The sequence below is a fragment of the Magnolia sinica genome, chromosome 18, assembly GCF_029962835.1.
Source record: "Magnolia sinica isolate HGM2019 chromosome 18, MsV1, whole genome shotgun sequence".
Classification (NCBI taxonomy): domain Eukaryota; kingdom Viridiplantae; phylum Streptophyta; class Magnoliopsida; order Magnoliales; family Magnoliaceae; genus Magnolia; species Magnolia sinica.
This window is the reverse complement of record NC_080590.1, coordinates 49943508-49960609: the sequence shown is the minus strand read 5'-3', so window position 1 is coordinate 49960609 and position 17102 is coordinate 49943508. Positions and strand designations below refer to the sequence as shown.

The 17102-nt window shown below is 40.6% G+C and overlaps 1 protein-coding gene across 3 annotated transcripts in view; it reads right to left on the bottom strand.

Annotated features, from left to right (window-relative positions):
• Positions 1–1140: 1140 nt before the first annotated feature.
• The window catches only part of LOC131232543 (uncharacterized), a 36681-nt gene continuing 20719 nt past the window's right edge, over positions 1141–17102 (bottom strand). For all 3 annotated transcript variants that reach the window (XM_058228847.1, XM_058228848.1, XM_058228846.1), the window contains 4 exons: positions 10550–10646; positions 10017–10224; positions 1626–1686; positions 1141–1497 (listed from right to left, as the gene is read on the bottom strand). In XM_058228847.1, coding sequence (XP_058084830.1) covers positions 1438–1497; positions 1626–1686; positions 10017–10224; positions 10550–10646 — 426 coding nt within the window. In that variant the 3' untranslated portion in view covers positions 1141–1437. The remainder of the gene's footprint in view (positions 1498–1625; positions 1687–10016; positions 10225–10549; positions 10647–17102) is intronic.

Here is a 17102-nt window from a genome sequence, read left to right as displayed (position 1 = left end):
CTCAACATATTTTAAATGATTTTATGAGTGTTTTCAACCATTAATCTTTTGTTTCAATTGTTAAAATGTTTTCATCTTAATATCTTGTAGTCCACTTGATTTGTATATAATTTGAACGATAATAATACAATTAAGATCTTGTAGTCCATCACTTGATTTGCATGTAATTTGAACGATGGTAATACAATTAAGATTTAATAATCCATCACTTGATTTGCATGCAATTTAAATTGACGATGGATGGTTATGTTCAATAAAGAGATTGAGTCAATTTAAATACATGGTTAGCTAAGATTTATAGACTTTAAATGTAATGGGGCAATACCAAAATCTGTACGGTGACGTAGCACCATATTGATATCATTCTATAAATTCTGATTCATCCTTATACAAAAGATCTTATTGGACCTGGAAGAGAGCCCCAAAGACATCACCATGTTGAGAGAGAGAGAGAGAGAGAGAGAGAGAGAGGGGGGTAAAGACTCCATCTAGTAGAGTCAACCTGACTGAGCTAGACCTCGAGTCAAGTTTCTTGAAACATGATTGCACATGGCATACAAGTAAATCAAGTCAGATCATCCAAATGGTGGGCCAGCATCACTTAGCTGACAAAATTAACCATCTGATTTCAGTCGATGTTGTACTGCCTACATTGCAGTCATCAGCTGGATAAATGAACATGCATGCCATGCGTATGGTGGATAAGCCACTGTAATGAGAAATGGAAACCACCCAGTGCACCTCGCCCAAGTTCTTTCCTTAAAGAGCGCGGACCATTGATATATAGTGGCAGAGTATGACTATCCATACACTTTAACACAACCACCGTACACATGGCATACTAGTACCACAATCCAAGACTATCCATACACTTTAACACAACCACCGTACACATGGCATACTAGTACCACAATCCAAACCATCCAAATCATGGGCCTTATGGTAGATGGGACATTTCTCCATCAGATCGATTGGAAGATCATAATCCCTTTTCGTGGATATTATTTGTTGAATTTGGATATTATTTGTTGAATTTGGAACATTGACTGAGAGAGAGAGAGAGAGAGAGAGAGAGAGAGAGAGAGAAGAGTGCTATTAACAAAATTGATTTGTGTGTATCAATATTAACTGCATATATGGTTAGGCACCTAGCCTGATCTAATTATTAGATGGGTCTAAAATGGACAAGAACCCAACCTGATTTTTAAGTAGGTTTGATTTCAGAATCCCGAACAACAAATTGGGTAAGGTATCTTGGGTACCCGCAAATCTGGATACCCTAGTCATGCTCTGCCAGAGTATTGTAGCTTCTCTGAAAAAGAAGAAAGAATATAGAAAACCAAATTGAAAAATTTCTCTAGAAACGCCTAGGAATATGCACAACGAGTCAAGAAGGCAAAGAAATTTGAATCGGGGAATACCAAAGAACAGAGATCATTAGTCCGTTGAACAAAGCTGGCAGACGAGGTCAACAACCCCCGACATGGGGGCATCATCCTGCAGAACAGAAATTCAAAAAGGAAGCATAAAACAGAGAATGATCAGGTGGCTGGGTTTTTTTTTTTTTTTTTTTAAAAGATCGAAATGCTTCACAAGAGAATTATAATTTCCAGGAGTGAACTCACAAGATATACAATATCAAATGCTTTACGGTAGGTTTCAAGAGACTTCTCTATGTTGTCATTCCTGCAGGAACAGTTCCAATTTCAAAGACATCCACAAAAAGATTGAACAAGAACAAGAAAAGATAATCTCAGACAATGAAAGTTAAACTGTCATGTGGCACACACATACAATGATCAGAAGTTTATTTGGTGGCCACCATGTGGGTGGGCAGTAACCCAAAAGACTATGTCCAGACTATGGAGCCCACCTGATCAGCAGCTTGAAAAAATGAATGGCAAACTGAAAGGAAGCAATGGTCCACATTCAATGGGCAAAACTCAAATGACCCAAATGGATCAAGGTTGTCTAATTTCATGGAATTTTGGGCTATGACCACCATATCAATTGCCTCAATCACATGGGCATCTGCTGTGTACTGAGGTGATGATGCTTTGCATTTCTCAACTGTGAAGACCTCCCAATAATTACGGTGGCAAATGGGGCTGGGCTGAAGCATGTTCAAGTCCAGTGCATGAGCTATAAGACCTGAGTCCATACCCGGCCCAGAATGAAGCAGACTTGGGCTAGGCCATTCTCCTATCCAAATACTCAGCTCACAAATGTTAAGGCGTCGAGCTGGACTAGACCTGCTTGTTGGTCCTTCAAGCAGATGTTCAAAGCCCAAGTCCAGCAGAATCAACTATCGACCCCAAAACTCAGGCCCATGACCAACCCACAGGCCTTGAAACTTGGCCCAAACCCAGCAAAGAGGACTGGACTTGAGTTTGACTGGATCCAGCCCAGCACATTTCCCACTATACCAAAAATGCAATAAAAAACTGTTAATCTGCCCAGCCCATTTACCACTTCAGAAATGTGCAATCAATTTTCTAACAAGTTCCATTTCCATTTTATTTTTATGGAGAGGCAACCAAAGTTGGGTGCGACCTACAACTGTTTTCTTTCTTCCAAAGAGACAAGAGTTGGGGTTTTTTGGATGCATGGAATACACGATGTGGATACAGAAGTGTAATGATTACATTTTCCAGCACTACAGTCCAGCGGATTGCAAAAGGGGTATTTTTGGATAGCAAGTGGAAATCACATTTTTCATTACATAACAGTGACCTTGTATCTTGTGCCATAATTATGGAAAGTTTAATAACGACTGCATAGAATCCATGGTTTCCTTGCAATCCAAACAGCCATAAACATCAAAGCAAGGGAATAACAATTGTTTTCCCACGGATTCCTTGTATTCAAACAGGCCCTAAGGTAGTATTTCAGGTAAACAAGGAAACTCACTGTTGGGGGATAAAATGGTTCTACGGAACTAATGAACTTAGTCTCCCTGGTGAACCACAATTAAAGACCAGACATTAAAGTCTCACCATCAATTTCTAGAAGAGTCTCACCCTTACAAGGCCGTTAGAATTCAAGCAAGATTGCCCAGCAAACAAACATGCACAAATCTGGTTTACATATGTTAATTGGAATTTACATATAAAATAAGCAACAAAGGTTCCCTCCAGGAAAATTGTTCCAAATTATCCATTTAGAGTGGGAACAATCTGCTCAGGGTAAACATTTTCAAATTAAAACTTTCAACCTCACCCTTTGAATCTGGGTAGACTGGCCTAAAGAGAAATATTCATAATTTTGTGGGGTATCACGGAGGAGCCCCATCCAAAGTCCAACTAAATCTGATGAATTTCAAGTGAGTATAAAAGGAGAGCCCTTCACAAAGTCTAGCCCAGGGAAAAAAAAAAATAATCATTGGTATGTAGGGAGGTCTCTTAAAAAAATCTCACTAAACCAAGTTTCAATGGGTATGTGGGGAGAACTCTTCAAAACGATTCACCGAACCAAGCCTAAACAGGGATACAGGAGGAGTCCTTTCAAAAGTCCTATCACCAAGATCAAGGTTCTCAACAAAAGCTCAGATTCCCGAAGGATCCCATCCTCCATCAAAGTTCCACAGCAAACTTTTCCAGATCACTGCCAGTGTTGCAAAGAATTACGCTGATGATCTGGCAGTCCCACCATGGAAGTGCTCCATGAGGGCCACACATGACCCTGATTACTCTTAACACTACATAGCTAGAAGATGTTCACCATGCCGCCGTGCTCCAAAAGCATTTTCAGGATTTCAAAGTTAAGAGATCTTAATGCTTTACAAATAGATGTCATTTCATGCTTTGCAGATATATAAATATCTTATCCCCGATGCTACGCTGATATCTTGATGTCCAACAACTTAAAGTCGCACTTCAATGCCTTAACAGCTAAACGAATGACCTCCAACTCTCAACAGCTACAGAATAAATATATTGATATCTTGATGCCTGACACTATCTTTTCAAGCCCCATGGACACAGGATACTACACTCATCAACACTTCATGGCTAGAATATATTCCAAACTGTCCACAACTAAAAAACAAGATTGTCAAAGCTTTGAAGCTAGCAGACATACTCGATGCTTCACAGATGACTTTGTCTTATGCTTCATGGCTATATAGATATCTTGATGTTTGATGATATACTGGTATTGTGGTGCCCAATAGTTAAAAGGTGTGCTTCGAAGCTTCACAGCTATACAGATGACCTCTGATGTACAATGTTAAAAGAGATACTTCAAATGCCATAAGATAAAGGACGTTCCTCGATAACTAATAGCTAAAAGATACACGATTCCAAGCACTAGAAGGCAACCCTATTCTGCTTTAAAGGATCTCAACATCTTAAAACTAGCAGACAATCCTCTAGGGATTCATTAACATTACTTTGATGCTATAAAGCTAGAAGCTGCAGCAAGAGTCCTTCAAGATGGTAAACTGCCAAGTTGTTGGCAGTGGTTCAAGGAATGACAGCATCAAACAAGTCTCTGCCCTCACTCCTTGATCCAGACTGTTCAAAAGGTCCATATCATCTCAAATTATCCCAGCGTGAGCTTGCAACCAAAGATGAGGATCCGAGACCACAAGCAGCTACTTGAACCTCGCTCTGCTCCACTGGTCAATCCAATTGTTCAAAGTACACAAAAGACTATGCCACAATAAGAGCACAAGCAGGAAGAAAGTTTGAATGGTAAATCTCCTCATGAACAGAAAATCAATCCTCTGGGAGGCGACTCAAGCAATCAAGTCATCTCCAGGGCACCAAATCCACTTTTGAAGGACCATCATCGACTTCTAGAATCTAGATACAATGCATGGGCTCTAGAAGCTAATTACATCAATCAAGAACCTCAATGTACAAGAAAAGGCATAAAAATATTGTGCACCTAGAGCTGTCAAAGCATGTTTTTAAGACTCCGAAGAGTCCAATACGACTCAGATTCAGTACTGTTAGAATGTTAAAATGGGCTGTTTGGAATGTTAATTAGGTTGTTTGGGCTTTATTGCATGTGTTTGGATAGTGTTTAGGCCCATAGGAGTAGTATTTGTGTCATTACTTAAGGAGGGCAAACTTGTAATTTCCCCATTTTTCAGAGAAGGCCTAATAAAACATGAGGTGAGCATGTGTGGAGGGGTAGACTCTCTAGCCATCCCAGTCTCCTTTCCTCTCTCTTCTTTCTGTCTTTTCTTATCTATATTTTCTCTAATCTCCTTCTTTCACACTGGCCTACATGTATCAGAGCATGCCTGGGTGTGATTCGGACTCCAAATCTCCTCATTTTAAATCCCTAATCTCTGGATCAAGTATTCTAGGCCCCCAAAAAATCTAGTGTGCTGATCAAACCATAAGGAAAGAGTGTCCCTTTGTTGTTTTCGTGCAGATAACAAGTTTTCTGTGTTTTTCATTAGGTAAATGGAATCGTTCGCAAAAGGGAGTGTAGGAGCCTCATCATGAAGATGAAGGCTTGCTGATTCTTCACGTAAATGTGATGCTTGAGTTGATTTTCTTTTTTACTAGGTGTTGGAAGCTTCTTCTTCTTCTTCTTCTTGTTCTTTTTAATTTTTTTATAAAGCTTGTCTATCCGTAATATTGTGTGAGAGGTAAGAATGATGTTGAAGTCGATTCTAGATGATGAAGGGCTGGAATATATCAGCGTTTTTCTGTATAGGTAAATTAGTTACAAGATAGCTATGAAGCCGAAAGGTGTGGTCATTGGTCCATTATCACTAGGAGAAGTGTCTGGATCTTCATTTAATGTGTGAATAACATCCATGAAACTGAATGGGAAGAATTATCTTTCTAGGTTAAATCTGTTGAAGTGTTTCTCTTAGCCCGAAAAAAAGATTACTTCTTCACGGAATCTAAATTGAGGAATCTAATTCTAAATATAGATAGTGATGATGTGCAAATTAGATCTTAGTTGTGGAATAGCATGGAACCTGAAGTAAGTTCCAATTTGGCGTTCTAGAATACTAGTAAGGATGTTTAGCATATTGTTAAAAAGATGTACTCCTCAAAACAGAATATCTCTCGGGCTTATCAGTTGTATGAGGAGATTTTCTAGTTCCAAAAGGGGGATAAGTCCCTTAGTGAATATTTTGCCAAATTGACTGGCATGTGAGAAGAACTCCAAATATATCACCCTATTACTTTCGTTGTTTGGAGCATCCCCAATGTTATCGAAATATCCCCGACTCAATTATACTGATAACACTGGTAACACTGGTAACTCCCTGTCATCATTAAAAAAAAAAAATGATACCGATAACACCGGAAGTATAAAAAATTCCAGGTATCAACGATATATCGCTAATGTATTGATTTTGCCAATATTTTCGACTATGTAAATTTCAGGTGTCTCTTGTGTTGCCAATTTATCGACATCGCTAGTATTTTCAACTGTGTAAATTCCAGGTGTCACATGTATCCCTGGTGTATAGGCAATATTTCGATAATATTGCCAATGTATCGACATCGCCAAAAATCAGTTTATTAAAAGAAAATTCATAACATGCTTTTATGATGAAATGCATGTTTGTATGTATGTATATGTATGGATGGATGCATGCATGCAAGGATGGATAGATGGATGTGTATTTGTGTGCGCACGCACACATGCATGGGTGGGTGGATGGATCATGCATGTGTGCTTGTATGTATGTGCATGCACGGATGGATGGTGGGAACCTGGTTGAATTTTAATCAATAGATTCTTTTATCAAAAGTTACAGCAAAAACTAATAATCAGGCAACGTGGTTGAATTTTAATGAAAAAATCGCAGCACAAATTATTTCTGGTGAAATGAAAGGGTTGACTGAGGTCTGAATGCATGTGGATCTCCACTGAAGATCACCAAGGCATCAACCCAGAACTCTAGGAGCAGTACATTAAACTAAACTCGACAGAGCCAAGTTCTTCCAAGCCAGGGGTGATCATGCAATTGAGGCTTTGTTCCCATGTGAGTACAGATGAAGGGCCAAAGTAGGGCCAAAGTGATCACATGCCTGTGTGACCACATGTGCAGTTGGGCTAGAGTTCAACTAGTTGCTTAAAAAGTAGATATATTTTCTTTTCTTTTTTCCTTTTTTCTTTTTTTTTTTCTTCTTTTTTTTTTTGTGAAAAAATTCTTTCATGTTTTAACTAAAAAGGAAACTGACTAAAAACTTCACTTAGGCTGATAGTGAATGCCTCCACTAGTGAGGCCATTTTTTATGGGGACATCAGAGGACCTACTCGAGTATACCAAAGGCAGAGGCGACCACCGACATCAATGTAGCCCTCTCTATGGATGGGAGATAAGTTCCAGATGGGGCCTGTCGGACCACTTCAAAGACCCCACATACATTGGACGTGCATTAGGAAGATCCCGCATCGGATGATGCATGTGGGTTTGCTTAGGAGACATTTTTAGCTATAGGTTTTTATTTTCATGTCAATCAGACAGTTGGATCTTGTCGACCAGATCTGGGCCCCTTGGACCCTGATCTTACTTTATTTATGGTTTTTGTTATTTCAAGATTTATTAGACAGTTGAAATTGCACTTAGGTGTTTTAGTGTCTTATTTTGGATTATGGGCCATAACACTTATGTGGATAGCAATTTTATAATTTTTGGTTTTTTTGATATATATATATATATATGGGAAAAGGTACTATGCGCTCGACCTCACGAGTCCGTCGTCGAGCTGTGTGGGCCCCACCGTGATGCGTTTCAAACATCTACCCCATCAGTCAAATGCACCATTCCATCGTGGGCCTAGGTCTCAAAAATCAAGTCAATCCGTGACTTGTGTGGGCCACACCACATATAGAAGTGGGGAGGGGCCGTGCACCATTAAAACATTCATAATCATTTTTTGGGCCCACCAAGATGTGGTTTGCAAATCCAGCCCATCCATTATGTGTGTCCCACTTGGATGAGGGTTCAGACCAAGTTTCAGCAACATTCAAAACTCAGGTGGGCCCCACCAAGTGCTTTTATATGTTTTAACGGTGTCTTTACATGATTTTAGATGGTATGGCCCCCGTGAGTTCCGTATACGGCTGATTTTTGAGATATCCCATAATTTAGAGGGGACCCATCAAATGCACGGTGTTGATGGTCGACACGCATCATGGTGGGGCCCACACAGCTCGACCTCACGGGAGCTTATCGTGAGGTCTAGCGCATAGTACCTTTTCCCATATATATATATATATATATATATATATATATATATATAGATTTCTATGTATCGTGCGATATATTGCACCATATTGCACAATTTTTTGCGATATCACCAAAAAAATCGAAAAAAATAAGGAAAATCATTCAATCAAGAGGATTTCGGTACCTATGGAAGAACATTGCGTGACCGGATAGTGGGCCACTCGATTGATCCATAGCAGTGCATCGTAAGCTCCACGAAATCTCGATTTCCCTTGATTTTCTTCGAATAGATGCTCCATTTACATTGTATAGGAGATTTCGGCAAGAAATCTGCGAAAGCCCTAGAGATTTGGGTTTAATCGAGAGATTTCCCTTGATTTTAGGGATTTTTTTCAAGAGATATTCCAAAACCCTCTCTGTTTGCAGGTTTGGAGGAAACGAAAATAAAAGACTTGTGTCTCTTGCGAAAGCCCTTCTTTAGAGTCTGTGAGAAAACCTTCCATTCCAATCGGATTGTGGAAGGGCTAGAAGATTGCTTGGTGGTGGACTCCTCCAAAGTTCACTTCTTCCGCTTTCTTTTCTCCAACAAGATACACAACTCTCTTCACTTGTCTTCTTCTTCCTTTTTCTACCACTCCTATAAAACTAAAACCCTTTCATCCCACATCCATTTTTTTTTTACATTTCCCCATCAAAATCCAACCATCCATCAACCCCACACGCACATCCATACGTGTGTCCATACAGACCAGCTTTACAGACAGCCGTATGTCCATACGGACAGCCCTATCCCCTCCATTTTTTACATCAGCATCAATCTTAAACCTACAACCGTAATTCTCATTTCCTAAAACCCTTAGTCCTTAATTCCCAAAACCTCGATACCCAATTCCCAAAACCCCCTTCAAAAATCTGATTTTCAAACAAACCCATTTTCCCCAAATCTGATTTTTTTAGTGCCATTGTTTCTTCATGTGAATGTTGCCCTACCTATGCTAGATTGGAAGTCCCAACTTCCAAGTGGGCCACTCTTGTGAAATTTTATACTTTCATGCACCATGTATGTGATAGCCTAGGTCCATTGAGTGGTTAATCTGAATTTTCATAACCTATAATGTGGATGTGCTTGGTTTTACTTGCTGAATGCTTAAATTGATACATAGTTTGATCTCACATCATTCATCCTAGGCTAGTTTCACTCATCCTACATCAATTTTGCACATTCCCATTCCACTGAGGTTTTGTTTACATTGTGAAGACCAGATAAGGACTCTTCGAGAAAATCAGTTTTAGGAGGTTGGGCTGTAGTGAGAGCACTAGCTTAAACTAGTGGGTTGGAGACTTGGAGGTATCGACCTTGGCATTTTCTATATTTTTCTTTGGTGAACACTTCTAAGCCATTCTCAAATCTGGATATTTTGGGATCTTGATTCAAATCACCTCAGTGTTCCGGTACATAATCGGATCCTGGAATATCTCCATTCAAGCAACAGGTGTACTGGCTTGCAGCAGCCATAGCATAAAATTCCTAGGACTCCTTTGTTTAATTATCTACAACTTTGTCTGAAACTAGGAAATATTCTAACTAATTTGAGGGTAGGCATATGGCATTCTAGTTGCATTCTCATTGAGAGTTTCAGGAAAGAGGTAATTGGTCATGCCACTGATTGATAATGAACAAATCCTATCCAATGCTATGAATTAATAAGCATCATTCAGAAGTCTGATGATGGAACAAGCTTTTGAAACATAATCCCAAGAAATTCAACTAAGACTGTTTATCTATATGTAGCAGTTCACAGGAAAGAGGAAAAATGACCATTTATAGCTATAAAAGACAGCGAGACAGTGATTAACTTACAGGAATCCAACAGCAATTCGGTTCTCATAGTTCAAACCATCAGACATTCTTAGATCTCCAAGGTGATCACCAAGAAGTAACACATTAGTTCTCATCTTCACTGAGGCATTGTCATCATTTGGCTCATCAGTATCTCCTAATTGGTCATGAACTGGTGCAGCCATATCAAGAGCATGCTCATTTTTGTTCAGGACATGGATTGTCTTCCCTATCACCACAATCGGTTAGAAAACCAAAAGACAATGCAATAGAATATGATGCAGGAATAAGTACATCTGATCTATGAAATGGAAGAGAATTTGATAAAATGCATTGGTGTTGCAGTGGAAAAAACGACTCCGAAAGTTATGAATGATTTTTGGACAGAACCAAGCAAGTTTTCTTTGAATTGCGCATGAAGAAGCAACAATCTACCAATAATTTGAGCATAATGAATGCAATATTGATGGAAGGATTTGTAAAAGGGAAATTTTCTTGCCGAAAAGATTTCTAAATGCTACATCAGAAATTCTGTGAAAATGTTATGTAGATACCTTTAAAAGCTACAAGATGCCCACCGTCATCGAACTCCATTCGGTTTGATACAACCCTAACATTTTTAAAAGATCTATGAAGTTTTTGCCTCAACACCTGGTAAATCAACAAGAAGACAAACCACCATCACATAGCACCAACATAGGTGCAAAGAAAAATGGGCTTAAATTATACATGCAACCAAGTAATGACTAACACCATAGTTCAAAACCTCAATTAAGCAATCAAAACTCAATGAGATTCATCCACTCAATGAATGATAGACCACCTGAATAATTAAATTGAGCAACAAAAATCTTTTTAAAAAAAATCACATACCACAAGAATCTGCATTATAAAAATAAATAAATAAACAATACCATACTTGACCAAGCTCTATCGCTCTTCTGTGTGCGCGCACACACACAAACTGAATGGGCGGACTTGAAACTTGGCTGAATCAACTCGACTAGATGAGATTTTGATCCAGGTCTCATAGACACTTTTCTCGCCAAAGTGACTCCGTTGAGATTCCTGCTATTCTATATTTCTAGGGATGGATCTTTGGAGTCAGATTTTCCCATGTTAGCGAATTTAGCCTTGTCGAGAAACGTTATGGTCAGTAGTTGTTTTTCATAGACCCAGTGGTGGGGGGGGGGAGGGAGGGGAGATCTAATAGATAAAGAGGCGGCGAAATTTACAAAATTGTTGGAGTGGATATACTTCCTTCATCCTTCCCCCGCTTATAAGGATTTTTGGTTTGGAAAGGCGAGTTTGTTAGGAAATTTCTCAGTTCAGCTGGTGCAGGACTGAATGATCTAACCTCATATGATGCCATGAAATTAAAAGACAAATTAAGTAGAGCAATGGAACAACAAAATAAAGCTACTTCACCATAAATTCAAGATTTTCAGATTCAAGACGTCCAAATTCAAGCCTATGACATTCCGGCAACGCGAATCTTATAAATTATTGATTAACCAAGACCTATGGGAGATAGAACCCCTATCCTAGCATAGGGTTAAATTTGAATTCAATGAAAATCATGCGTCTTGTAAGAGTTTTGATGTGTTAGGGTTGTTTAAAGGCTAGGGAATGTGGGAAATGTATTTGGGGTATCTAGGCTTGGAAGAATTAGGGTTTGCAACATTATAGTTCAGGTTTTGGGAGGTTTCGGGTTAGGATTTCAGATCTTCGTTTTAAGGGATTTAGGATTTAGGGTTTTTAGAATTGGGAATATGGGTTTCAGGTTATAGAAATTAGGGATTTATGATTTGGACAAGGGATTCTCAGATTTTGGGGATTTGGGTTTGAAAAAATTGGGGATTTTGGAATTTGGATATCTAGGGTTTTGATAATCAAGGGGCTGAAAATTAGGTTTTGGGATTTGGATAGTAACAAAGAAGAAGAATGAAGAAGGAAGAAAAGAAGAAGATGAGAGAAGATGATACCTTGTTGAGAAGAGAGAAGAAGGAAAGATAACTAGGGAATCGCCGCTCATGGTTTCGCACCACCAATCCAATCATATGATGAAATTTTGCTCAATTTCTAAGCAAAATGAGAGAAATCTCTTTCATTCATAAAATGCATTAAAAAAAAAAAAAAAATCTAAGGGCCAGACGTCCAAAGCTAAATAGGCTTTGGACCATCAAATTACGAAAATGCCATTTCAGTTCTTTTTTATTCTCATCATGTCCCAAACCTCACAAAACATCAAATAAATGCACCAAATATGAAATAAATTGGAAAAACGCCTAATCTAAGCTTTAAAAAAAATAAAATTTGATGATATCCGATGATGACGATGGCCCATGATCAACAGTCCAATCAAGCTGTCTATGCGATCCAACGGTCCGATCATCATATCGTCACGATCTAACAGTCCAAATCTCCCAACAAAGCAGCCCACATGCATCTTCCTAGTGTAGGGTCTTCCAAAATACACTTCCCGATTTGAGTTGGATTTAGGGTTTTGAAACCCTCGGTCGAAAATCCCCCTTTCTGAGATGGGAGAGTTTTCAGTGCAACCCCGAATAATATATATTTTTTAAGCTTTGAAGAATGGAATCGGATTTTTCTTTTCTTTAGTTACCAACATGGGAAAATGATCAAAGTGAAAACGCTTTCACCATATTATAGTGTAAACGGTTACTATGGGACCCACCATGATGTATTGATGACATGCACTCCAACCATCTTATATGCCATCCCTCATTTCACCATGTGCCCAAAGTTAGGCTAATCCATGACTAAGGTGAACCACGCAGTCAGGATGCGTTGAAAGGGGATGCCCGCCCTTGATTCTTGTAGAGGGTCTACCTTGTTGTGTGGATGTCATCCAATCCAACAATATGAAACATTTGCCCCAGATGATGGCACACCTCAAAAACCAGGCCATTCTGAATCTCAAGTGGGGCCAACGCAAATCGATTGTGGGCGTCCCCCTCCCAAATGTTGCTGCTCTCTTGGCCCACCTAAGTCATGGATTGGCTTGAATTTTAGGCCCATCACCAAAGAAGAGATGGTGTGCATGATGGTTGAAGTGGATGTCATGAACACATCACAGTGGGGCCCATGCAGCTCTTTTTCACCATAATTATAGTGAAACTTGTGCATGGGACCATGACACCATGTAAATTGATCATGCAAATGTTTTTCACTATAGTATAGTGCAAATGGTTGTTGTGGGCCCCACCATGATGTGTTGATGACATCCACTCCGACCATCCTGCACACCATCCTTTGTTTGGCCATGGGCACAAAAAATCAAGCCAATCCATGACTTACGTGGACCACATGGGCAAGAAGAGTTGAGAGAGGAAACCCACCCTTGATTCTCATAGAGGGCCCACCATGTTGTGCATATATCATCTAATCCATGATATGAAACATCTGCCCCAAATGATGGCACATCTCAAAAACCAAACCATTTTGAATCTTGGTTGGGGCCTTAGTGCAAATCAATGGTGGGGGCCCTCCTCCTAACTTTTCTTGCTCGCGTGGCCCACCTGAGTCATGAATTAGCCTGACTTTTAGGCCCATGGCCAAATATGGATGATGTGCATGATGGTTGGAGTGGAAATCATGAACACATCAAGGTGGGGTCCACATATCTCATTTGCACTCTAATTATAGTGAAAAGTGAAAACGTTTGCATTGGATCATGACCGTACATATGTATACATGTGTGTGTATAAGTATGTGTATATATGTATGCATGTACATGTAGAGAGGAATGATCATTGCAGTCAACTGTATGGTAGTTTATCATGTAATTGAGTACTATCTCCTTTGTGTGTGTAGCACCAATCCAAGCAGTCCATCGATTCTGCCCTATGGATTTGGGCCCAACCCCCAAAAATCATGCCAATCCATGAATCAAGTGTACAACAACACGTGGAAAAAGTTAGCAGGGGATGCCCAACCTTGGTTGCATTGGGGCCCTCCTGCGTGTTGGAATGGCCTCATTTTCAGAGTGTCCTTCGTCCTAATGGGATCTGTCAAGTGAATGGATTAGATGGGATATAAACAAAATTGGTGAGCCCCAACCACCAAAGAGTGAGCATCCCTCCCAACTATTTCCATGTGTTGTGGCCCACCTAATTCATGGAATGGCCTGAGTTTTGGGCCCTGGGCCTAAATCCACAGGTTGCCCTAATGGTTGGATAGAATATCAATCACACATTAGCAAAGCCCACTATACTCGATTACATGGTAAGCTACCATGGAGTCAACTACATGATCATTCCCCATATACATGTACCACATAACTTTCTATTGTATTGAGCTGCTGTGGCAACCACGGACGTATGCACGACATCCAAAAATAAGGCCGATCCATGAATTAGGCGGTCCATAGAACAATGAAACAGTTAGGACGGGATGCCCAGTGTTCGAGTTGTCGATATCGCTACAAGTTTCGCTAGCCGGAGATAGCGATATAATATCGTTATCGCTGATAATATCGCCGATAACCGGAAATGCAGGGAAAAATGGGGAAATATGGGGAAAATGGTGGACTTTTTCAGTGAAACTTCGGGATATGCCTAAATACACATATTTACATATTCAGGAATGAAAATTTTGCAAAAAGAATGCATTAAATTAGAAGTTTCCATTTAATGGGGGCCAAAAAGTATGCGTTGTCATAAGAAATCACTCAAATAGTAACCAAAATTAGTTTATATAATACAAATGCAAGCTTACAACAATTAAGACATGCAAAAGTAAATGAATTGAAAAAAATACACATTTCTGCCCATGTTTCATCCCCACATAGAGTGACGAGGTGGCTCGTAATCATTGTCCGGATCCCGTGGCAGTTGAGAGTAGTACTGCTACCCAACATATTGACAGTACTGTTCCCAGGTCATCATCTGCTCGTACTAATTGAGGAACTCTCTTATGTACCTTTGATAGTCATCCTCCCCAAACTATACGAGTACGCCTAGACGTGGGAATTGCGTGACATACATCGACGGCATTTCCTGAGCAGGGTACTGAGGGAACAGATCACGTCCAACCCCAACTTCTTGATAGTATTGTTGCCAGTCATATGGGTACCCCGAATATTCTTCTGTCAAAGGGTCATGACTCGAAGAACTATCTTCCGGCTGCCTGTACCCATGGGTAGAAGAGCGTGACTGAATGTCAGAGCTGCCATGGCCATACCCGTGATATCCCCTATGAGCATAAGGTGGGACAGAAGTGGAGCTCCCCTGATCTGAACTTATGTCCATAGATGACAGGCTGCGTGTGAGAGCATCAGCAGCGGCGCGTCCAGCTTTCTTCTTCGAACGACACTCGAACATATATCTGGGCTCTGATGCTCTCGCCCTGGATGGTGGACGAGATCCATGATCCTCGTCCTGAGTGGTATGGTCAAAGCTCTGCTCCTTAGTGAATTGGCCAACGGATCGTTGGCTCTGAGCTGTCGTGTACCCCCCACCACTGCCACCCCCACCCCCACTAGTACCACCTATACTAGTGTCGGTGCCTCCGTCCCCTCCCTCATCACCGTCGTCATCGTCGTCGTCGTCGTTCCCAGGACCAGTGTCCGGTGGGGGTTGAGTCTCATCATCATCATTACTCACTACGACTTGATGATGAGGAGGGGGCCATGAAGATGCTTCCTCACCCTCTTTGGAACGTGCCGAACTCCTCACCAAAGGATCAAAGGAGTCTGTATCCGCCTTCTGTTCCTCTATTACCTGATTGACATCGATACCCAGAGCCGCTGCTCCCTCGGCTACTTGTGGAGCAAGGCCTCCCTCCGCATCATTTAAATCAACTGATTTGACCCACTCATAAAGTGGGTCCTCATCATCATCACTTATCTGTGCCATGTTACCTATAGACAATAGGTCTAACGGGTCTTGATTTTCCTCCATGTCTCAGTCTACCCGCAACTGCCTCTCTCTTAACTTCATATTGTAATGGCAGTAAACGAGCTTTTGCAGCTTCTCATATGCTAGTCTGTTCCTCTTGCTGGTGTGTATGAGTGACCATGTGCTCCAATTCCTCTCACAAGGTGAGGATACAGTCTGTGCGAGAACACGGACTGCCAATAACTGCAGTGCGGACGTGTCGACTCCGTACATCGCCCACCACTCACCTATATATCCATGAGGAGCTTCTTTTAGTTTGGAGTTTAAACGAAAAATGCATTTACCTAATTATGTTACCATACTCACACGGCATCATCGTTTCAGTCGATGCTTTTGCTAGTGCGGATGAGAATGTACCCCTCACATCTCTAAACCGCAACAACTGTAAATACGGATTCACAGGTCATTATTTTTAATCACCTATATTTCTACAGGCTATAAGGAAGAAATTTTATTGCATTACCTGTTACCAAAATCTGCTTGCGCTGTCGATTCTGGGAACAATCGTTCGAACGCCTCGTGAACGGCCATTGTCAAATCTTGATTCTCATGGAGCCGACGTTTATAATGAAATTTGGGATTCAGGTAGTATGCTGAAACCCAAATATTAGTTACTTAGTTGTATTAACATGCAAACAGAAGTGATGTTTAAAGTACTCAGTTGTATCAACAAACTTACCAGCTTGGTGGAGTGGATGCTCGAGAGTCCCAGTCCATCGACGATCGATGATATTGATCACCCACTGATACGAAGTGGGGATTGCAGTCATTATCCCCTCTCATAATTCTCATAAGCTCATACATTGACTCCATCGAAGGTTACATCTCATTATCTACGGCTCGTAGGACCTTGTACATCGGATGCAGGAAGGAAACGACGTTGTGAACTTTATCCCAGAAGGAATCAGAAAACACTATATTCGAACAGGTCTTTGTACCCTCAGTCTTCCTCTGATTCCACTCCATGTATTTCTCGGATCTGAACAAATTTCTCAGACCCACGCGGTGCCTGTATAAGCTATCGAGTGCAATGAAGTTCGTGGCGAACTATGTCGCGCCTAGTCTAACGATATCCCCTCCACAACACTTACGCATTGCAGCCAACAACTATGAGTGATTGTATATAAAGTTTGTCACTCTCCTCGCATCCTGGATGGTTTTCCTAACAGAATCCCTCTAGCCTATC